General features: G+C 36.8%; 1 protein-coding gene across 2 annotated transcripts in view; it reads left to right on the forward strand.

The window, feature by feature from the left end:
• Nucleotides 1–23,978, forward strand: part of MEMO1 (mediator of cell motility 1) — a 109,629-nt gene that overhangs the window by 58,646 nt on the left and 27,005 nt on the right. The window contains exons 5-6 of one of the 2 annotated variants that reach the window (XM_047782335.1): nt 4,079–4,191; nt 7,781–7,892. The exons of the other annotated variant lie outside the window; for it this stretch is intronic. Coding sequence (XP_047638291.1) covers nt 4,079–4,191; nt 7,781–7,892 — 225 coding nt within the window. The remainder of the gene's footprint in view (nt 1–4,078; nt 4,192–7,780; nt 7,893–23,978) is intronic. 2 annotated transcript variants of the gene reach the window in all.

Consider the following 23,978-nt stretch of genomic DNA (forward strand, 5'->3'; position numbering starts at 1 on the left):
ATTTTGAATTTTATCCTCTGACTGTGAAAAGCCATTGAAAGACTGAAAAACAAACAAACAAACAAACAAAAACAGGAATATGATCTGATTCATGTTTTAGAGAGAATGCTCTGGCTGTTTAAGGAATTTGATACATTTAATTAAGTTCTTTCCCATATTTATAGTTGCAGAGTCTTTTTCTATTACTGAAACTTTAATTAAAAACCAGAACTCAGGTTATTACTTAGATAGTAACTTAATTTTCATTCATATCGTTTAGATAACCTTTCAGAGCAGAAAAAGAGAACAAAAGGGAATCTTCTTTGGGGCCACGTGACATTTTATTCTTTAGTTAAAATATCTCCACTTGCCATGAAACACTTAAAAAAAAATTACCTGCATTCTATTTAGTATAAATAGTTGAAAAAAATTTTTTTAAAATCTTTTTTGCCATTCCTAGGGCTGCTCCCGAGGCATATGGAGGTTCCCAGGATAGGGGTTGACTTGGAGCTATAGCCACCGGCCTACACCACAGCCACAGCAACTAGGGATCCGAGCCACGTCTGCAACCTACACCACAGCTCACAGCAACACCGGATCCCTAACCCCCTGAGCAAGTCCAGGGATCGAACCTGCAACCTCATGGTTCCTAGACAGATTTGTTAACCACTGAGCCATGACGGGAACTCCAGATAGTTGAATTTTTATGAGAACAGACGGTATCTCAAGTTTTGTTTGCACAGAGTACGCTCCTCATAGTAAGTAACTCCACAAATGTCAATTCTCTGGAGGTATTATTCTATGTGAACTGTATTTCTGAGAAAATTTCTACTGATTTTTTTCCTTTTTTCATATTACAGGTTTCTTTTACATGTGTGGCAACAGTGATTGTGTGCTAATATTTGAAAGTTACTCTGTTAAGACAAAGTAAAAGAGCAATTAATTAATTAAAGGGAGAGATAGTGGCGTTACTTCCAGTGCCTACGTGACTTACTTCTCTCCAAAATATGTCTGGCCTTGGAGTTTATGGCTCTAGCAATCTAAAGAAAATATATTATCTTTTAGTTACACTATTAGTTTTCTTTTTGTTTGCATGTAGCTAACACAGAGATCCATTCTGAGGTTATTATTCATTTAATGTTTATTTTCTTTTTTATTCTTTTCTGTGATAACATAGCCTTTTTTGGTTTGTTTTTGGGTATATCGCTTTTAAGCTTTCTGTACTGATGGGATCTAAATCTCTTTTTTTCCTATTTTCTCTCTTAACTAAATGTGGAACTTCATTATGTTGCTTTCGGGGGAGTTTCTGCCAAACTGTAAAGAACTATTTGAGTACACAATTGGATAATTGAGACTGGTAGGGGCTCTTTTCATCACCAGTCTCTATCTTTTCATCTAGGTTGGGTCTGACAAAAAGGCAAGCAGAGTGAATGGTTGAGTATTAGAGGAGGCAGTTAGGCTTTTGAAGCCCACCCTGGATGTTTATTTCCATAGTAGTGCTCATCTTTTAGCCACTGTTAGAACAACCTTGTCACACTTAGCTATGAAATATATCTATGCCTAGATCAATATTTTAAAAATCCTTTCATATTTTAATTATATATTCCGGATTTCCCAGGAGTGTTCTGAGTTTAAATATTCTGTCCCTCTCTCTTTTCATAGAAATACATTCCTCAGTCATTAAAAATGCCTTTTTTCTTACTTCTTTTTTTTTTTCTTTTTAGGGCTGTACCCATGGCATATGGAAGTTCCCAGGCTAGGGGTCGAATTGGAGTTGCAGCTGCTGGCCACTTCTGCAACCTGCCCCACAGCTCATAGTAACACTAGATCCATAACCCACTGAGCAAGGCCTTGGATTTATGAACTTGTGACTGTATCAGGTTCTTAATCCACTAAGCCACAAGGAGAATTCCCTTCTTACTTGGTTTTTTTTTTTTTTTTTTTAGGAGTACACCTGGGGCATATGCAAGTTCCCATGCTAGGGGTTGAATTGGAGCTGCAGCTGCCGTCCTACACCACAGTCACAGCAAGGCCAGATCTGAACTGCATCTGCGACCTACACCACAGCTCACGGCAACGCTGGATCTTTAACCCACTGAGTGAGGCCAGGGATTGAACCCGCAACCTCATGGTTCCTAGTCAGATTCATTAGCCACTGAGCTACGATGGGAACTCCTCACAATGGGAACTCTTCCTTGATTCTTGATTCATGTAATACATGTCCTTAGGCAAGTCTCCTAAATATTCGGAGTTACCGTTATCTGTGTTACACATTAGACTTAATTTTAGAAATCATGGTGAAGTTTATGTACTGTTGATTAAGCTAGGAGAACATAGTGGTATCTCTTGTTCATTTTGGAATGTATAGATTTGACTTTTTTCCTTAAATGGTTATTATGTTGATTATTGCGATAACATGAAGTGAGTATTAGCAGGGGAAAGGGAAGAGAGATTATGTTTCTGAGTAGAAACGGTCTGTGGGTGAAGTCCTTCATATGTGCTCTGGGTAACATCCTGAAGATTGCAACATCTTGAGGAGATTTGGAGACTAAACTGAGAATTATGTTTTCCTTACCCACATCTTTTTTATCTTTTTATTTTATTTACCTCCCCTAATAGCAAGTAAGTTATAGTGGACAGCATGCTAATTCTCTTAGCTTTAAGAGGACTTTATCAAAATAAATATATTGCTGAAGCGCACATTCCTTGGCCTGCACAGTTTTTGATGTGGAAGAGCTTTAGCTCCATGTGTCAGTCTTTGCATCTTTATCCACTCATTGAAAAATAAGTGGTACTTACTTTTCTGGGTACATAGCTTTCACATATTCATATTGTTCTTATAGTTTTGGTTCTTTGGGAATCTGTAAGTTTGTGTATGTATGTGTGTGTGTTTGTGTATGTGTGGTGGAGAAAATTTTATTATGAATCTGGGAGAACAGAGAAAATGGATAGCTTTGGAATTTAGGTTGTAGAGATGTTTGAGATAAAATGAGAATAAGTTAATTTTACTTGATGTGAAGATAAAGGGATTGTTAAGATTTAAGCTACAGTATAGCCCAGTTCTTTTCTTCAGCCTACAGTGCAAATAACACATAATCAAGTTTCTTTGTTTTTGAGAATGACTTCTACTTGACTGGGAACAGAGAAAGCTTATTACACAGAATTCTTCTCAACAAGATGCCTTTTTTTTCTCTCCCTTGGAAGAAATGTGGAAATAGCTTTATCAGAATGTTCCTTTGTAATGATATTTTGGATTTTTAGAAATTATACTCTTACATATTTTTATTAAAGTTGTAGGAAAGTTTAGAATGTGTCATAATTTTGAGATTTTATTTAGTAGCTGAAGTAATGTTTAAAATTCAATTAATATAGCTATTGGTAATCTTTCGTATCCTAGCCATAGTGAATACAGAGGTAATTTGAAACATAGGTGGTTGGTTTACTGTAGATAATCAGTAACTGGTATTTCCAGTTGTTGAACATAGTTCTTTTAAAGGCTTTCCAACAAAAAGACAAAGATAAGTAATTGAACTTAATTAACAAGAGGATCAAGACAATTGTAGTTATATTAGTTTGCTAGTGTTGCTTTAACAAAAATAGCATCAACTAGATGACTGAAACAACAGAAATTTATTTTCTCACCATTCTGGTTGCTGGAAAACTCCCAAGATGAAGGTTTTTGCAGGGTTGGTTTCTTCTGAGGCCTCTTCCTTGGCTTGCAGATGGCTGTCCTCTTGATGCCTCTTCACATGGTCACCTCTCTGTGCTTGTGCACCCCTGGTGTCTCTTCTTATAAGGACTCATGTCTTATTGAATTCAGGCCTGACTCTAATGGCCTCATTGCCTCATTTTAACTTAATCACCTCTTTAAGACCTTATCTCCAAATAAGTTGCATTCTGAGGTACTGGGGTTGGAACTTCAACATAAGATTTCAAGGGAACACAATATAGCATGTAACAGTAGGTAATGAAAGCATTCAAGAAGGAAAACAGTATTATATGTAACTTAAAAAAATTACTTATTTTTTCCCTTTTATAATAATAATAAGGTTTTTGTAGAAGTGCAATTGTTCTGTGTTTTTTGTCGTATATCTCCTAGCCGGAGAATTTTCATCCTTGGGCCTTCTCATCATGTGCCCCTTTCTCGATGTGCACTTTCCAGTGTGGATATATATAGGACACCTCTGTATGACCTTCGTATTGACCAAAAGAGTAAGTATATAGAAATCTTACAGCTTATAAACAGCTAAAGTTTTTAAAAATAGGAATTAAAAGTTTCTTTAAAATTAAAAATACATCATAAGTAATATTTTAATTTTAAAAAGTAAAATTTGTTGTAACTAACCTGCAAAAAACAAAAACAAAGAAAGGAAATCTTCCATATGCCTAAGAGACAACTATAGATTTTCTGCTAGCCACAAAAATCTTTTAGATCCACTAGTCTCTAGACTGTAGTGGTTACCTTCATAATCTGGGAAGTATCATATACTCACTGTACCATTAAACAGGAAATATGTACCCATAGCAACTTGGTGGAAGATTCTGGACATGTTAATCTACCTCTGTGTATTAATAGTTCCCTCACTGTAAGTGGATAATGGCGATAATAACTTTATTTCCTCCTGTATTGTTTTTATAGGAAAAAAGATGAGTCTGTAGTTGTGAAACTCTGCAAGAGGGTGCTGCATAAATCTTAAATATATTTTATCTTAAAAACATGTCTACTATTTTGATTTTTTTAATAAGGTTTCAGATATCACATTTTTTATTTATTTATGTCTTAGTTTGTACATTGAATGTGTATAAAGTCTTTTGACTTTATAATAGTATTTTTGGAGGAATGGGTGAACCTAAATTTAAAAATAGGGAATAATACAGTGACCATAATAACAAATACTCACATTCTTTCATCCACACTTGACTCAGAATTTCCCCTCATCTGAACTCAATTTACATTCCCCAAAGTAACCAGATTCATGAACTTGATGTGTCCTTCCAGTTCGTCAAATTACATTTTAAGTATGTTGAGTGTTTATTGTTTCGAGAATTTTTGCAGCACATTCTTCTGTTGAATGAAAAGAGGCCATTTCAAAGGAAATGATCACCTCTTTTTCTTTAATTTTTAGGTATAGATTTTCATAAATTGGAATCTTAAATATTATAGAGTATTAGCAGTTTTTTTGTTAGGGTATATCTTATTAATGAAACTGGAATATTACTAGTCTTACTCCCTGGAATGGCTTTGGGCACACCTTTTTCACTTTTAAACTTTTTTTTTTTCTTTTTTTCAATGGCTGTACCCTCTTTGGAATGGGAGTTCCTGGGCCTGTTCCCAGGCCAAGGATTGAATCGGAGCAGCAGCTGTGACCTATGCACAGCTGCAGCAACGCAGGATCTTTTAATACACTGTGCCCTGCCGGGGATTGAACCTGCGCCTCTGCAGTGACCCAAGCCTCTGCAGTTGAATTATTAACCCATTGTACCACAGTGGGAACTCTTTAAAATGCTTATTTTATTTTATTTTATTTTTTATTTGTAGGGCATATGGAAGTTGCCGGGCTAGGGGGCTAATCTGAGTCACATTTGTGACCTAAAAACCACTTTTGGCAATGCCAGATCCTTAAGCCTCTGAGCGAGGCCAGGGATCGAACCCACATCCTCGTGGACACTAGTCAGATTCTTAACTTGCTGATCCACAATGGAAATTCCATGCTCTTTTTTTTTTAAAGTTGAGTGTTAAGTTTTATATTGGGGCAAAATGAGGACTTAAGAAACTCTGAGAAAATTACTCTGAGGAGGCACAGGGGGAGCTAGAATGCACATGAGTTTTGCATCACAACAAGGGGCAGGTAGTAGGAACAAAAGATTACTGCTAATAACAGAAAACTAGATATCTCCAAGTTAAGGAATTTAGTGCTTTTTGCTGTATGGGAAGATGCAAGGTGTGGGCTCACTGAAATCATTCCTTTGATATGCACCATAGCTATCTGGGGCTAACATCTTGTTAATAAACTGCTTTTAAAAATTTTATTTATTTTTTCTTCCAGTTTTATTGAGATATAATTGACATAGAGCACTGTATAAGTTTAAAGTGTACAACAGAGTGATTTAACTTTACATGCATCATGATATTACCACATTAAGTTAGAGTAGCCATCATCTCTTATAAATAAAAACTTGAAGAAATAGAAAAAAATACTTTTTTTCCCTTGTGATGAGAACTCTTAGGATTTACTCTCAACAACTTTATTTAACACGCAGCAGTGTTCATTATATTTATCATATTTTTCATTAGATCCCTAGTACGTATTTATCATATTACTGGAAGTTTGTACCTTTTTACTATTTTCATTCAATTCTCCTTCCCCTCTGGGACACACTTTATTTTTATTTTTTTAATTTATTTTTATTTTTTTGGTCTTTTTGCCATTTCTTGGGCTGCTCCTGCAGCATGTGGAGGTTCCCAGGCTAGGGGTTGAATCGGAGCTGTAGCCACCGGCCTACGCCAGAGCTGCAGCAACTCGGGATCCGAGCCGCGTCTGCGACCTACGTACACCACCGCTCACGGCAACGCTGGATCATTAACCCACTGAGCAAGGGCAGGGATCGAACCCTCAACCTCATGGTTCCTAGTTGGATTTGTTAACCACTGTGCCACGATGGGAACGCTACACTTTATTTTTAAATCCTTATTGGAGCATTCAGAAAATTTTGGTTTTGGATAACCTGCCAGTGAAGGAGTGGAGGATTTTTTTTTTTTTTTGCTTTTTAGGGCTGCACCCAAGGCATATGGAAGTTCCTAGGTTAGGGGTCTAAACAGAGCTACAGCTGCCGGCCTTATGCCACAGCTACGCAGGATCTGAGCCACATCTGTGACCTACACCACACAGCTCATGGCAACACTGGATCCTTAACTCAGTGAGTGAGACCAGTGATTGATCGAACCCACAGCCTCGTGATTCCTAATTGGATTTGTTTTCACTGTGCCATGAAGGGAACTTCAAGGATTTTTAATTAGGTATAATTTTATAGAAAAAAAAGTCATCCCATTATTTGTTTGTTTCTTTGATTTTGGTAAACTTATATGGGTGTAATTATAAAAATGCTGCCTCTGTTCAATGATAAAAAAAATTCCTGTCTTTTTTTACACATTAAGTTTCATTACTTTTTTGCTATTTAACATCTAGTTTTAAGTATGATTCATCAAAAGGGTGTGAATTACTAAATCATTTAAAAATTTTAAGATCATCTAAGGCATGCTACTGTGGTAAATTGATATTCCAGTCTATCCCATGAGTTTAATTTTTAATTTTGAAGAAAATAGCATTTTTAGTAGGAATTTTCTGTTAGTTTGACAGGAACCAGAGGTATAAAATGATAATCCTATACATTTTATTAAAAACAAAACAAAACTCAGAAACTATATTATTAACCTTATGAGTAGGTAGACAGGGGTTTTTCTGTGTTTTAGTAGGAGTTCTAATCAACTATGTTCTTTTTAGTATCTGCTGACAAACTAAGGTCAAGAAAAAGCTTAGAAGTGATGTTAGGTATAAGTGAAAGGAACTGATGAAAAATCTGAATTATTATTTTTATGCAGCTACATAACATACAAAAATGCTGAGTAAATCATTTCATGTCTTACTGTTTTGTCTGGTATGTAAGAAGCTAGTTTTTTTCTCCTTTTTTAAAACTAAAAATGGCTTTTGCCAAAGCATGTAGTTTTGTGTTACTGGGTGGAGTCTAACAGGATAAGGATATACATTAATATATTTGTTTTACTATATTTTGAAATCTCTAGTTTACGGAGAACTATGGAAGACAGGAATGTTTGAACGCATGTCTCTGCAGACAGATGAAGATGAACACAGTATTGAAATGCATTTGCCTTATACAGCTAAAGCCATGGAAAGGTATATTAATTAATATAAGAAATCCTAGAGAAATCATGGATATTTAATATCTTTGGAATTATTTTAACTAGGGTAAGATAATCATTAGGGTAAAGAGATTAAAAATTTTTTGTTGAAATTAAAAATTTGAGATTGGATTTTTCTGAATGTGGATTGAGTTGGCTTTGAGTAGTTTGCCTATGAAAGCTAAACATATGAACTGACATGGTTGTTTTATTAGGTGGAAATATAAAAATGAACCTTTGTGTGTGTGTGTTTGTGTGTTTTGATTTGCCTGTTACCTTATTCATTATACATTTATTTATCTCATAATAACAATTACATTCTTTCATGGTTCAGTGCTATAAGTAAGTAATCTAACATTTTAGATTTGGAAGTAACTTTGGAGCTAATTTATTTCAGCCTTAGTCAAAGTACATGAATCTCTTTCATAGTATATTGACAGATTATTATTTGGTACCTATTTAAAGTTATTTCAGTGATAGCGTGCTTGCTAAACAATAAGTAGAGTGAGGATAGGGACAACATCTGTTTTGTTCTCCACTTAGACCCCAGTGCTTCGTACAATACCTGTCACATGGTAGTCGTTGATTTATTTTAGTAAAATGAAAGAATTGCTTTAAGCACTTGGTTTCTTCTTTAGGGCAATATTCAGACTAGAACGTCTTCCTGTTGTAGGTCACATTTCTCTAATTTTTTCAACCATTTCCTTTATATGGACTTAATATTCCATATAAAGTTTGACTAGTTCTAAATGTGGTGAGATTATTCCTTCTCTGGTCCTCATCACTGTATTATTCTCTGGTGCACTTTAGGTTCTCAGTAAATGTTTATTCATTAAGTACATTAATGAAATCTGAAATTACATGAACAGTTTTTTTGCTGGTAGGGCTTGCTTATGTCTGACGTGCTTGCGGTCAGTTCAGACCCCAAGGCTTTTTCATATTGTTAAGCCGGATTATTTCCTCCTCCTTGTACTTTTGTGGTTGATTTCTTTTTAACCCTAAATATTTTAAACCTAAATATTTATGTCTCTTCTCTTTATTTATGTCTCAGTTAAGTTCTCTTCTCTTTTTCATGTTGGTTTTATTCCATTATTGCAGTTTGAGGCATCATTTCCATTCTTATTTCTGTTATCAAAGTATTATTTGCTCCTCTTAGTCTTAGGTTATCCTCATCTCTTCACAATGATAACTATGAGGAATTACATAAACCTGACGAAGTTTCCAAAAATACTGTGGTATTAAATTATAAGCAATATAATTTTAGGTAATTGTTTTAATACATTCTAACTCTTTGGAAATTATTAAACCAATATAAACTTTATTTTTTGGATTTTTAAATTTTTTTGTCTTTTTAGGACCACACCTGCAGCATATGGAAGTTCCCAGGGTAGGATCGAATTGTAATTGTAATTGCTGGTCTGTGCCATGGCCATAGCAATGCCTAGACGGGTCTGGGCATTGCTATGGCCACCTACACCGCAGCTCATGGCAACGCCAGATCCTTTACCCACTGAGCAAGTCCAGGGATATTACGTTAGGATTGCTGATACTAACTCTTGGAAAGTAGCCAGTACTTTTCTTTTGTAGTCTTTGTTGTGCTCCTGTATCAGTTATCCATTACTGAGTAACACATTGCCTCAAAACTTAGTGACTTAAAATCACAGCTATTTTATTGCTCACAATTTTTGTGTCAGTAGTTTGGATATCATCTTGCTCTGGTCCACAAGATACTGACTGAGAAAGCTGTGTGGGCCTTGAGGATCCAGTATGGCCTTAGTGTTGGCTTTTTACCTGAGATACCTTATTTGTTCTATAGAAATACTGTTTATTTATCAGCCAGGACTTTTCTGTTTTCTTGGCCTCTTTATAGAAAGATAGCCTGGATTTCTATACATAGTGATTTCAGATAACAAGAGAACAAAAACAGAAGTTTTGTGGCCCTTTAAGGCCTAGGCCTGAAACTACATAATATCATTTCCACTGCATTTTATTTTTCAAAGGAGAAATAGATTTTACCTCTTGATGGGAGGAGTAGCATATGTGTACAGGAGTAGGTGGCATTGTTGGCAGCTGTCTTTGCAGATGGACTACCACACTTCTTCCTGTGGTGGACAGTTTCCCTTTCTCCAACATGGAAGACACATCCAGCTCTCCTAAGATGCTCAGAAATCTCATCCATTTACCACCTCAGGTTCAAAATCCAATATCTTATGATCTGCATTAGGTTGGGGTGTAGATGAGGCTCCTTGGGTGTAGCTGTTTTTGATTTGGATCCTGTGAACTAAGAAGACAAGTCTTCCTCCTGGCCCCCACTATATTCAATGTACAGTTTTGAAACAGGGACAGTTAACCACAGTAGTTACTTCCATTGGAGAGTGAAAGAATGGGACGTATGTAGTAGTGTCTGGTCCAAAGCAGTTCTGAAATCTAACCAGAAAACCGAAAATATCCTTGATTATGGCTTAGTTCTGCCTTCTGGTTGTGGCTTCATAATTCATTATAGATAGTTCCTGACTTATGATAGCACCACTTGGGATTTTTAGCTTTTTGATGGTGTGAAAGTGATATATAGTAGAAACTGTACTTTGGATTTTGAGTTTGATCTTTTCTCAGGCTAGCAGTATGAAATACGATCCTCTCTGGTGTTTCTGGGCTGTGGCAGCAAGCTGCAGCTTCTAGTCAGCCACATGATCATGAGGGCCATCAGCCTATAATACTCTTACAGTCCTTCTGTACCCATACAAACATTCTGTTTTTCATTTTCAGTACAATATTCAGTAAATTATGAGAGCGATTCAATGCTTTATTCTAAAATAGGCTCCGTGTTAGATGATTTTGCCCAACTGTAGGCTAATTGTAAATTCTCTAAGCACATTTAAGGTAGGCTAGGCTAAGCTATAATGTTTAGTAGGTTGGGTATATTAAATATATTTTCAACTTATGATGGGTTTATTAAGACTTAACCCCATTGTTAAGTCATGGAATGCTGTATTATTCTCAGCTCTTTGCTGAGTTCTTTAGATTCTTTGTTCTATTCTCTGTCTTACTTTTCCATAAGAAATGGGCCTTGTTTGCATCTGATTAGCAGTTTTAGTCTGCTTCATGTATGGGACTGTTTAAGAGCCTAAGGCCTCTTTTCATTTCATTTCAGTGTTTTGTCTTGTTTTTTAGTCCAAACTGATAGAACTCCATTAAACATTTTGTGGATGTTCTATATATCAGCTTGTAAGTGCATTCTGTCAGACAAAAGTCACATCCACAGTTGTTTCTGAGACAGGGTTCTCTCTACTTTGGTTCCTAAGTTGGGGGCCTATAGATTCTTAGAAGCGCTATTACCTGCCTGTCTTAATTCTTCTTGAGGTCTTACCAAAGGGTTTTACAAATGTGGTTTTGATTTGATGATTGTGAGCCCAGGTTCTTGTTATCATTCTGGATTTGGTCTTTGTCCTTAGGCTGTTTCTTCAGCTTATCTGAAGAGGCTGGTCACAAGAAAGTTATTTCCTAACCAAGAAACTCCTTGTTAGAAATACTTCTTTCAGGAGTTCCTACCATGGTATAGCAGAAACAAATCCGACTAGGATCCATGAGGTTGCAGGTTCGATCCCTGGCCTTGCTCAGTGGGTTATGGATCCGGTGTTGCTGTGAGCTGTGCTGTAGGTCGCAGACACAGCTTGGATCATGCATTGCTGTGACTGTGGCATTGGCCAGCAGCTGTAGCTCCGATTGGACCCCTAGCCTGGGAATCTCCATATGGCATGGGTGCAGCCCTAAAAAAAGAAAGAAAGAAAAAATGAAGAAATGTTTATTTGAAATTCTGCTTATAATTCTTTAGCTCATGTTTTTCTTCTCGTACCTTTTTATATTTGGCTATAAAGAAGTCATTGACACTTTGAATATATTGCCTGGAAATCTTAGCTGGATCTATAGGTTCATTAGGTGTATTTTTAAACTTCTGAGCTACTTCATGTGACAGTTATGTTAATTGTTCTGCCTGTAAATGATATGGATCACCCTTCTTCTGCCTCCTATAGTAGTTTCCTTACTGTCCATTCAATTTCCAGTCTTCTTGTCACCCTTCCAGGTTCTACCTGTCTCTGTATTCCAAAAGCAAATATTACGGAGTTTAGGTTTCTCTTGTGGTAGTGCCCTTTCAAGGTACCATTTTTTAGTCACAGTTATCTGCTGCAGCCTGACATATCACCTTAGAGCGCCTTTTTTTTTTTTTTTCTTATGATTTTTTGGGTAGAAATTTGGTCAGGGGGTAAGTGGTGACCACTCATCTGTTTCATCTGGTGCCAGTTGAGACAGGCTGACTTAGGCAGAAGGTTCCAAGATGCTCTCACTTCCTGTCTGGGCCTTTGGTGCAGGTTGTCTACTAGGCACTTTAGTTCTCATCTTGGTGCTGTCTCCATTTGCTGTTTCTCTTTCTTCAGGGTCTTTCTCTACACATGGTTTCCCTTTCCTGTTGGACTATCATGAAGTACATGGCAGTTGAAGGTAGTAAGAAAGCAGGTAGTAACTTTCAAGTCTCAATATTCAGGCTTGGAACTGGCACAGTATCACTTAATGCTGCATTCCATTAAAGCAAGTTGGATGGCTAGGTTCAAGGGGAGGGAGAAGTTAATTCTGTACCTAATAGGAGGAATGGCATGAGCATTCAAAGGTGGGGAGAATTTTGGTGATTATATTTGTAGACAGTCTACTACTTCAGTTAAATACCTGTTTCTGAGAATATAGATATACCTTTTTCCCTCCTCTCTAACTTATTCCCTACTCCAGGGCAGCTAGTCTATTCTCTGTCTTCTGTGCCCATCTCAGTACCTGGTGTACAAAAGGATCGCAGTAATTAATTATTGAATAAATTAATAACAGTCTTTCTATTTCCGTACTTTCATTAAACATTTTTCCAAAAATGAGATCAAAAATTTTTAACTGATTTTTCCTATTGTGAGCCTATTTCCATGTGATTTTTTTTAAACTTTTTTTTTTTTTTATTGAGTATGCGTTGGACTTTCTAGTATGTGTCTATGTAATACTTCAATTGACCATTTAATTTTAAACTTTTCCCTCATTTTTCGTTATTATAAAGTTTATTGCAGGTTTAAAAATTAAATATCTAAGATATTATTAATAATTTTATGTGTTATTTTAAACATTTAAAAATGGTATTCATTAGAGCATTTAAAAAATAGTAATATAGAGGAGAAAACATAACCCATAATCCCCTTGCTCATTTAATTCTGTTGACATTTTAAAAGTGGATGTATAGGAGTTGCCTAGTGGCTCAGTGGGTTAAGGATCCACCACTGTCACTGCTGAGGCTTGGGTCACTGCAATGGTGTGGGTTCAGTCCCTGGCCTTGGAACTTCTGATTGCCAAGGGTGTGACCAAAAACAAATGTATGTACATGGTTTAAAAATGCAGAGAGCATCAAGAAGTACAAAATGAGCAGGGAAAGCCTCTCTCCTTCTCTTCTACCAGTGTTTACTGACAGTAAAAATTATTATGGATATGTTAACACAGTATGCATATATATGTGTGTGCATATATATATATAAGGTTTATGTGTATACTTTTTTTGTGTAAATTAAAACATTTAAACAGGAGATCATATCTCAAGTCCTTTATTCTGATCGTTTTTTCCATATATTAGCTGTTGAAATTCATAATTTTTGCTATTGCATATAATTTCATTCGAGAAAGTTAGGATATGTAGAAATCGTCTACGTTGAAAAAACGGTTTACTCTTAAAATTAACAGAATTGGAGTTCCCGTCGTGGCGCAGTGGTTAACGAATCCGACTAGGAACCATGAGGTTGCGGGTTCAGTCCCTGCCCTTGCTCAGTGGGTTAGGGATCCGGCGTTGCCGTGAGCTGTGGTGTAGGTCGCAGACGCGGCTCGGATCCCGCGTTGCTGTGGCTCTGGTGTAGGCCGGTGGCTGCAGCTCCGATTCGACCCCTAGCCTGGGAACCTCCATATGCCTCAGGAGCGGCCCAAGAAATAGCAACAACAACAACAAAAAGACAAAAGACAAAAAAAAAAAAATTAACAGAATTGGATCCCACCTCTCATTTTCTTTGCATTTTACTCTGTTCAGTTACCTTCCCCCCTTTTATTCCTTTCTCTGTATCATCTTTATTTACTCTTTGTTTACAGTTTAAAATTTTAATTGATTTTGGGGATAATTTACATACTATATAATTTACTTTTTATGGCATAAAAATCTGTGAACTATCCAGCATGGTCAAGATAGAGAATTCCTTTGCCCCAATTTTCAAAATGTTTGAGAAATGTGGCCCTGTAAAAATGTTCATGTTGACTGTAAAAATAATCATTATTATCTTTTTAGCCATATAATACTGTTACTACAGGTGTTTTGGAACATGGGCAACTTGAAAGCACAATACAGTTTATACAAATCTGTTCTATCTTATGTTTTAGGTTCTAGCCAATCTTAGAAATTCAGTGTGGTTAGGATTTGATCACTCTTAGTAGTTAGACCATTGTATATAAAACAGGGAGTTCCCTAGTGGCCTAGTGGTTAAGGATTTAGTGTTGTCATTGCTATGGCTCCCGTTCGAACCCTGGCCTGGGAACTTCTTTTTTTTACCTTTTTTTTTTTTTTTTAATTAGAGTATAGTTGATTCACAATTTGTGCCAATTTCTGCTCTACAACAAAGTGACCCAGTCACACACATATATACATTCCTTTTTCTTATATTATCTTCCATCATGGTCTATCCCAAGAGACTAGATGTAGTTCCCTGTGCTGTACAGTAGGATCTCATTGATTATTTATTCTAAATGTAATAGTTTGCATCTATTAACTCCATACTCCTAGTCCATCCCACTCCCTCCCCCTCCCCCTCGGCAATTACAAGTCTGTTCTATATGTCTGTGAGTTTGTTTCTGTTTTGTAGATAGGTTCACCTGTGCCATTATTTTTTTCTTTTCATGGCTGCACTCCAGCATATGGAAGTTCCCAGTGTCAAATCAGAGCTGCAGCTGTTGGCCTTTGCCATAGCCTCAGCAACTCCAGATCTGAGCCTCATCTGTGACTTGCCTACCCTGTAGCTTGTGGCAAGGCTGGATCCTTAACCCTCTGAGTGAGACCAGAGCTTGATCCTGCACCCTTATGGACACTATGTTGGGTTCTTAACCTGCTGAGCCACAATAGGACCTCCTGTACCATATTTTAGGTTCCATACATAAGTGATATCATATGGCATTTGTCTTTCTCTTTCTGATTTAACCTCACCCAGTATGACAGCCTCTAGTTGTATCCATGTTGCTGCAAGTGGCAGTATTTCGTTCTTTTTTTTTTGGCTGATAGTATTACATTGTATAAATATACCACATCTTCTTAATCCATTCATCTGTTGATGGACATTTAGGTTGTTTCCATGTCTTGGCTGTGGTGAATAGTGCTGCATTGAACATGGGAGTGCATGTATCTTTTTGAATTACAGTTTTGTCCAGATATATGCCCAGGCGCGTGATTGCTGGATCATATGGTAGTTCTATATTTAGTTTTCTGAGGAATCTCCATATTGTGTTCCATAGTAGTTCCCACCAGCAGTGTAGGAGGGTTCCCTCTTCTCCATAACCTGCCTAGCATTTTTTATTTGTAGACTTATTAATGATCCTGGCCTGGAAACTTCATGCTGCAGGTATGGCCAAAAATTAAAAAAAAAAATCTTGATTTTATGTAGTTTATGCAAATCATTAAACCTGACTCTTGTAATTCATATGTTTTTTCATACTGATTATATTTCTATGTTCCCTGAGTGAGAACACTACTATCAGATGCCTTGGATAGTATTAAATACTATTAACTGAATAGTTTTTCTTGTTCTTTTTTTTTTTTGGCTTTTTAGGGCCACACCCTCGGCATATAGGGGTTCCTAGGCTAGGGGTCAAATTGGAGCTGTAGCTGCTGGCCCGTGTATAGCAACACCAGATCCGAGCTGGGTCTGTGACCTACACAACAGCTCACAGCAACCCTGGATCCTTAACCTACTGATCAAGGCCAGGTTTCAAACCTGCATCCTCATGGATACTAGTCAGATTTGTTTCCGCTGAGCCAGGATGGGAACTCCACATCTTATATTAGTGTAATACATTTGTTACAATTGATGAACCAATACTGATACATTATTATTGACTAAAATTCAGCTTATTTAGGGTTCACTCTTTGTGTTATAGTTTATAGTTTTTGCCAAATGCCTCATGTCATGTATCTACAATTATTATTGTACCATATAAAGTAGTTTCACTGCCTTAAAAAACTTCTGTGTTTTACCTATTCATCTTCTCCCGCCTCTCCACCACCATCCAACTCCTGGTAACTACTAATCTTTTTACTGTCTACATAGTCATTTAGTTTCTGGAATATCATATAGTTGGAGTCAGGCAGTGTATAGCCTTTTCAGATTGGCTTCTTTAACTTAGTGTATATGTTTTCACATTCCTCAGCATCTTTTTATGGCTTGATGGCTGATTTCTCTTTATTGTTGAATAATAGTCCCTTTATGGGTCTGTCACAGTGTATCCAGTCACCTGTTAAAAGATTATCCATGTAGCTGGATTAATACCTGCTGTATTTGTTAGCATTTTCTGTTCATTGCTCTTGTTCTTTATTTCTTCCCCTCTTTTTCTTCTTTCTCTGGTTTTAGTTGACCATTTAAAATGATTTTTATTTTCTTTCTTCTCCTAGCATATACTTTTTATTTCTTTAAGTGGTTGCCCTAAATTTACAACATGTGTTTTGCAACTGATACAAGAATGCTTTCAAATAGCACTGTACTTGGAGTTTCTGCTGTGGCACAGTGGGTTAAGAATCCAGCTGCAGCGGCTTGGGTTGCTATGGAGGTGTGAGTTCAATCCCTGGCCTGGCTCAGTAGGTTAAAGGATCTAGAGTTGCAACTGTGCCTCAGATTCAGTCCCTGACCTGGGAACTTCCATATGCTTTGGGTGCAGCCATAGAAATAAAAAAAAAAAGGGTAACTTAAAAAAACTAAAAATCAAATAACACTGTAATGCTTTCAGTAGTAAAAATATCTTATAACAGAGTATTCCAAATTTTGCCTTCCTGTCCCATATAACATTAGTACTCATAAGTGATAATTACCAAACACATTATTGGTATAATTATTTTGAACAAATCATTATCTGCTAGATCAATTAAGAGTAAGAAAAATAAAATGAAGTAAACCAAAGATACTACTTTACCTTTTTTTTATTCCTCTCTAAAGTACTTCCTTTCTTTTATGTAGATCTGATTTTATGACCTATCTCATTTTTCCTTCTCTTTGAAGGACTTTTTACTAGTTTATAGCTTTTATTTTATTATTTAAAACTTGTCAGAGTTCCTGTTGTGGCTTAGTGGGTTAAGAACCTGATGCTCTCTCTCCGAGAATGCGGGTTCCATCCCTGGCCTCCCTCAGTGGGTTAAAGATTTTGCATTGCTGCAAGTTGCAGTGTACGTCGCAGATGTGGCTCAGATCCAGTGTTGCCATGGCTATGGCATAGTCCTGCAGCTGTGGCTCAGATTCAACCCCTAGCCTGGACACTTCCATGTGCTGTAGGTGCAGACATAAAAAGAAAAAAAAAAAAAAAAGACTTCTTATTTTGGGTTGGAAAACAGATTTCTTTTCATTTACTTTTATCACCTCTTCAGGAATACAGAAGAGACTCCTATTTCAATGTTTCTGTTAATCACAAATTAAAAATAATGTATTTTATACACAGGGAGTAATTAAGTAGGCTAAATTAAATTAAATTACCCCCAATGGTAATTTCCCCCTTCACTTTTACTAGTTATTGATGTATAGGTTTGGTTGTTTTTAAGATGACATTTACTTTCAAAATTTAAAAATTTTGGTTAATTCGAATTTTTCAGGTATCACTAGAATTGCCTGATTTTGCCAGGAATGAGAGGTGATGCAAAAATTAGCAAATGTTTGGTGTTTCCTCAGTATGTAACATAGGAGAGATAAGATCTGTATATAAATAAATGTAATATAATTCAAAATGTAATAGGTGCAGTTGAAGAGTTTATAAGAATAGAAAAAGAGGACCTAGATAATAGTTGAATTAGGGGAGTACAGAAAAGACTTTGTGGAGAAGATGTTTTTTTTCCTTGTTTGTTTTTGTCTTTATGGCCACACCTATAGCATATGGAAGTTCCTGGGCCAGGGATTGAATCCGCGCTACAGCTGCAATCTACACTGCAGCTGCTGCTATGCTGGACCCGTTAAAGCCACTTCAGGTTTCAGATTCCTGCCTCTGCTGTGACCTGAGCCACTGCGATCAGATTCTTAACCCACAGCACCACAGTGAGAACTCCAGAGAGGATGGTATTTGAACAGACCTTGAAGATGGCCATAATTGTCACAGAATGGGGCAGAATTTTTTGTGTGATACAGAATACTGTGAATACAAAGTATAGGAGTAAGAAACCCCAGGGCTTATTTTAAGAGCAGAAAACTATTTGACTTGGCTTGTGGGAGTTACAAAAGGCTGGGTAATAACTGAGGTCTGTCTGTGGATTTTTTTTTTGTTTGTCCCTTAGAGTTGGGAAAAAGTTTTTTCACATCTATGAGTGTTTTTAGTTGGGTATTAGTCTTGATATTTCCTGTTATCTTATACCCTATCTGACTTTTCACACATGTATGGTACTAACCTGGTGCTCGGTACATTTGAATAGGTGACCTTGTAGAGTAAGGGCCAGAATTAGTTGCAACAGTTAGATTGGGACTAGTTTATCAAGGGTGTTGAATGTCATTTTAAGATATTTGTATTTTATTCCATGATTGGTATAGCACTAGTAAAAATTCTCTAGCAAAATAGGGAGATGATTAGAACTTGAATATAAGAGTATACTACTCTTTGATGGCATGATGTGGCCATCCTTCTGTGAAGGATGGGTTAGAGTTGGAAGAAGTTGATAGAAATAGTTTAGAAATCATCGGGTCTTGGAGTTCCCATTGTGGCACATGCATGTGGTTGCAGGTTCGATCCCTGACCTTGCTCAGTGGGTTAAGGATCTGGCGTTGCCTGTGAGCTGTGGTGTGGGTCGAAGACATGGCTCGGATCTGGCGTTGCTGTGGCTGTAGCGTAGGCCAGCAGCTATAGATCCGATTAGGACCCCTAGCCTGGGAACCTACATATGCCGCAGGTTCGGCCCTAAAAAGACAAAAGACAAAAAGAGAGAAATCATCGGGTCTTTGAACTAAGGTGTAGTGGACAGGGGTAGCAAGCTTGACAGGTTTTGGGAGACGTTTAAAGGTTAGAATGAATAAATCTTGGTAAGTGTTTCTCTGTGGGAGAGTAAGGTAATTTTAAGATAGTGCAAAAGTTTAAGGCCTAATAGTATGCAATTATCAGAGGGGTGGTAAAGCTGTTAAGTTTTAGCTGTAAACCAGGTATAATTTTAGGAGAACATAGGACATGGAAATGTTGTCTTGTCTTCTATCAAAATACTGGAATTTCTTTATAATTCTGATAGCAGACTAGGGCCCAGTTATCACTGGACTCTTCTGCTTCAAATAGTTGAGTTTCCAAAATGAGTTTAGTACTGCTCTCTAGTACCTGACATATGCCTGCTCTTGTAAAACCTTTCTTAGTAGTATTTCTACTGTAATGGAAATTCAGAAAGATATAACCTTTGAAATTAATTTTGATAATCTCATTAAATTCACTTAACTGATTAAACAGTAAAGATTTATAATGATTTATGTTTTTTTAAAATGTTATGTCATGAATATTTTACCACGATTTTATTTTTTATTTTTTTGTCTTTTTTTAGGGCTGCACCCATGGCATATGGAGGTTCCCAGGCTAAGGGTTGAACCCGAGCTACAGCTGCTGGCCTATGCCACAGCCATAGCAACACCAGATCCCAGCTGGGTCTGCGACCTACACCACAGCTCATGGCAATGCTGGATCCTTAACCCACTGAGCAAAGCCAGGGGTTGAACCTGCATCCTCATGGATGCCAGTCAGATCCGTTTCTGCTAAGCCACGATAGGAACTCTGATTTATAATGATTTAAATGTTAATTTTAGTTGGCACTGAGAGCTAGTTTGCCTTCTCCCTTTTCCCTCTCTACTTCTTTCCTTTCCCTAGTTCTTTAGCTCCACCTGATGTTTTCTGGATCTTTTTAGTTTATTCTTTCTCACAATTAGAGTATTCTGCATAAAATCTGTATGCATGTCCCTATGGTTGAAGGTGAATTTGATTAAGAGGAAAAGATGAGAGGAATTCTTCTTATAGAGCTCTGTAAAACTCTGCATTTATGATTCTTTTATGTCATTGTGCGTTTAATATCTTTTTAAAAAATAAATTTTATTGGCATATAGGTGACTTATATTGTTGTATTAGTTTCAGGTGTACAGCACAGTGAATCAGGCATACGTATAAATCTGTTCTTTTTCAGATTCTTTACCCATAGAGGCTGTCACAGAGTATTGAATGGATTTCCCCAAGCTATATAGTAGGTCCTTGTCATCAGTTAATTTTGTATATGGTAGTGCGTTAACACTTCTTTTGAGGGTTCCACAACCAGCCTCACGTTTGAAGACTCACTAGGATAACTCACAGCTGTATTCATGGTTACGGTTTATTAGAAATTGTATGATACACAACAGGACTATCAAGGGAAAAAGATATGTCAGTCAGAATCTAGAGGAATCCAAGCGCAGGTTTCCAGCATCATCCCTCCCATAGGAGTGGGCTGAATAGAACAGTTTCTCCAGCACTGTTAACACTTGTACATTGTTTCTGGCCAGCAAAGCCTGCTTTAAGATTCCAAATCCAGGATTTTTATTGGGAGCTAGTCATAGAAGCACTCTCTTCCTGCATAACTCTTTACAGCTATTGAAATTCCAGACTCCTCGAAGGAAAGCAAGTGTTTGCCATAATCATATAATTTCTAAGCAAGCTAGGCAAGCTGGTACCATATCCCAACTGGGTAAAACAGCCTTAATCAATCTTAGGAGCATTGCAGAAGTGAAGTTCCTAGGTGCCAGTCTTACAAGCAGGCCCTTCTAAAGACTTCAGTAGCAAATCTACCATGTTAACTCCCCTGCAGAATTCCCATTCCTCTTTTGCAGTTCTAGGCTGCCATATTGCCGTTGCAACTTTCTGAATTTTAGACTCATTTAATACCATCTTAACTTTTAATATAGCTTAAGTTTGTACTAGATCTGAAGATATTCCTTCCCTTTCTGATTGTGGCCTCAATCAGGGTCTTCAAGTATTAAAAATTGTCAGAGGAAAAGTAAGATATACTCTTGTATAATAACTCTTTCATGGAGTGGAATGGCTTGTCTGTGGACCCAGAAGCCTGAGATTTTCACCCCTGTCCGGCTGAAATGACAGCCACAAGACCAGTGCCATTTTCAAATGTGTTCTTACCATGCGACTGTTATTATACTTCCAGTTATTTGTGTATTTTTGCATGTCTCGTCTTTTTTGTTGTCATTTACTGAGATTTTAGAGTAAAGAGGTTTTTCTTTATATTTTGCTCGGTTTCTCTTTTTCATAAACATACATTCTTTTTTAAGAATTAACCTGTACATCAGGAAGAGAGCATTTTTTAGAATTACAGAACATGAAGGATCTCTGGAATAAGTAAAAATTGTTTGTTGGTTGTGTGGAACAATTTTAGTTTCTCTCACCATGGAAAGGATGAGCAATACGTAGCATAAGTCATTTTAGAAGATTGGGATATATTTTATTTTTATCAGAGTAAAGATATATTTTTTTATTTACCTAAGTATGTTTTGCCCTCTTTTCTCCCCATGAATATTTTTTGTCTAAAAGAGGAGAGTAAATTATATAGTCATATTGTTGTGGCAACATCCTCAGCACCTTAGGGATAAGAATTTTTCTTCTGACTGGCTTATTTATTTATTTTGGCTGCATCTGCAGCATGTGGAAGTTCCTAGGCCAGGGATCCAATCTGCGCCACAGCAGTGACCCAAGCTGCTGCAGTGACAATGCCAGATCCTTAACCCGCTGTGCCACAACGGAAATCCAGTTATAGTTTTTTTAAGCTTTCACTTGAGATGCTCTGGACTGTTTCTAAAATCTCTGGGAAATTGGGAAGAATTTGTATAGAAAAGAAAATTGTCCTGTTCCTCAAAGTTGTTCAGGGGAGAAGTATTCAAATTGATGCCATAGAAAGAATAAGCAAATAATTATTTATATGCAATATTTTACTAGTTTAAAATTCATCAATTTAAAAATTTCAGTTATTTATATACCTCTAAGTAAAAACACTGCTGTTTAAATTGTTTATCACTTAAAATATTTATATTAGAATTCACATTATTTTCCTTGTGATGAATACTTTTAAGATCTACTCTTAGCAATTTCGGTTATGCAGTAAAGTATTATTAACTATAGAACTATATTAGCTACAGTTTCACATTTTTATATTAGAAATTTTGCTTAGAATTTAGACTTTTTGTGTCCTACACCAATAACTATAGAACTATCTTAGCTACAGTGTCATATTTTTATATCAGAAATTCTACATTAGAATTTAGACATTTTGTGTCCTATACCATTAAGAGCTGGTGATGCAGTGATATTGTTTGTATTTAAAGAGAGTGCTTCACTATTGGTTCTGGGATTTCAGTTCTTTTGCCTGTTACACATCTTGGGTTTAGTAATTTTCTGCAGTGTGCATTAAGGTATGGGACAGAAAGAAAGGGTAAAACTTTGCTCTACATGATTCAAGTGCTCACAATAGTTTTGTAAGGTAGGTTTTATTAATTCTTTTTTTTCTGATGATCGTTGAGAGGCTTCGGGTAGTTTAAATAACCTGCTGCAGGTAGCACAGTTTGCGAGTGGCGAAGATGGATTTTCTTTTTTTAAACAGTTTTATTGAAGTTGGAAGTATGATTTATATTCTGTAAAGTTCATCCTTGTAAGAGTAGAGCACAATGATTTTTAGTAAATTTATAGAGTTGTGTAGACATTCTCACAATCTGGTGACTCATGAAGTTGAACAACTTTTCATATGATTATTAGTCATTTGTATATCTTCTTTTGTGAAATGTCTATTCATGTTTTGCCCTCGTTTTAAGTTGATAATTTATCTTTCGTAAGGGATTTTACATACAGGTTCTTTTTTTCTTGGAAGTTCCTGGGCCAAGGAATTGAACCTACACCACAGCAGAGACTCAAGCCTCTCTAGTGACAACACCAGATCCTTAACCTGCTGTACCACAAGAGAACTTTTGGATATAGAGTCTTTATTCGTATATACGATATAGAAAGATTTCCTGTTTCTTTTTCTTAATGGTCTTTCTGTTTTCTTGATGTCCGTTGAAGAGCAAATGTTTGGTTTTTTTTTGTTTTTGTTTTTGTTTTAGCTATTTCTTGGGCCGCTCCCACGGCATATGGAGGTTCCCAGGCTAGGGGTCGAATCGGAGCTGCAGCCACTGGCCTATGCCAGAGCCACAGCAACGCAGGATCCGAGCCGCGTCTGCAACCTACACCACAGCTCATGGCAACGCCAGATCGTTAACCCACTGAGCAAGGGCAGGGACCGAACCCACAACCTCATGGTTCCTAGTCGGATTCGTTAACCACTGCGCCACGACGGGAACTCCAGGAGCAAATGTTTTTGATGAATTCAGTTTATCTTTTTTCTTTTAAGGATTTTTGCTTTTAATGTATTTAAGAAATATTTGCCTAATCCAGGGCCACATAGATTTTTTTCTTCTTGAGCAGGATTAACCAACCCAGCCTGTAGACCACACCTGGCCCACAGCTTGTTGTTGTAGTGTTTGATTGGAACATAGCCACATCCGTTCATTTACATATGGTCTGTGACTACTTTCTCTCTATATTGACAGTTGAGTAGTAGTTGCTACAGAGATTGTGTGGCCCAGCAAACCTAAAGTATGGCCCATTTCAAAAGATGTTTGCTGAACCCTGTTTTAGAAGTGTTACAGTTTTAGTTTATAGTTGTGTCTATGATCTAGTTTGTGTGTGGTATAAAGATCTGAGTTCACTTTTTTTATCCCGGTACCATTTTTAAAAAGATTTTTATTTTTTTCTATTA

Source organism: Phacochoerus africanus, chromosome 5 (genome assembly GCF_016906955.1).
Source record: "Phacochoerus africanus isolate WHEZ1 chromosome 5, ROS_Pafr_v1, whole genome shotgun sequence".
Classification (NCBI taxonomy): Eukaryota; Metazoa; Chordata; class Mammalia; order Artiodactyla; family Suidae; genus Phacochoerus; species Phacochoerus africanus.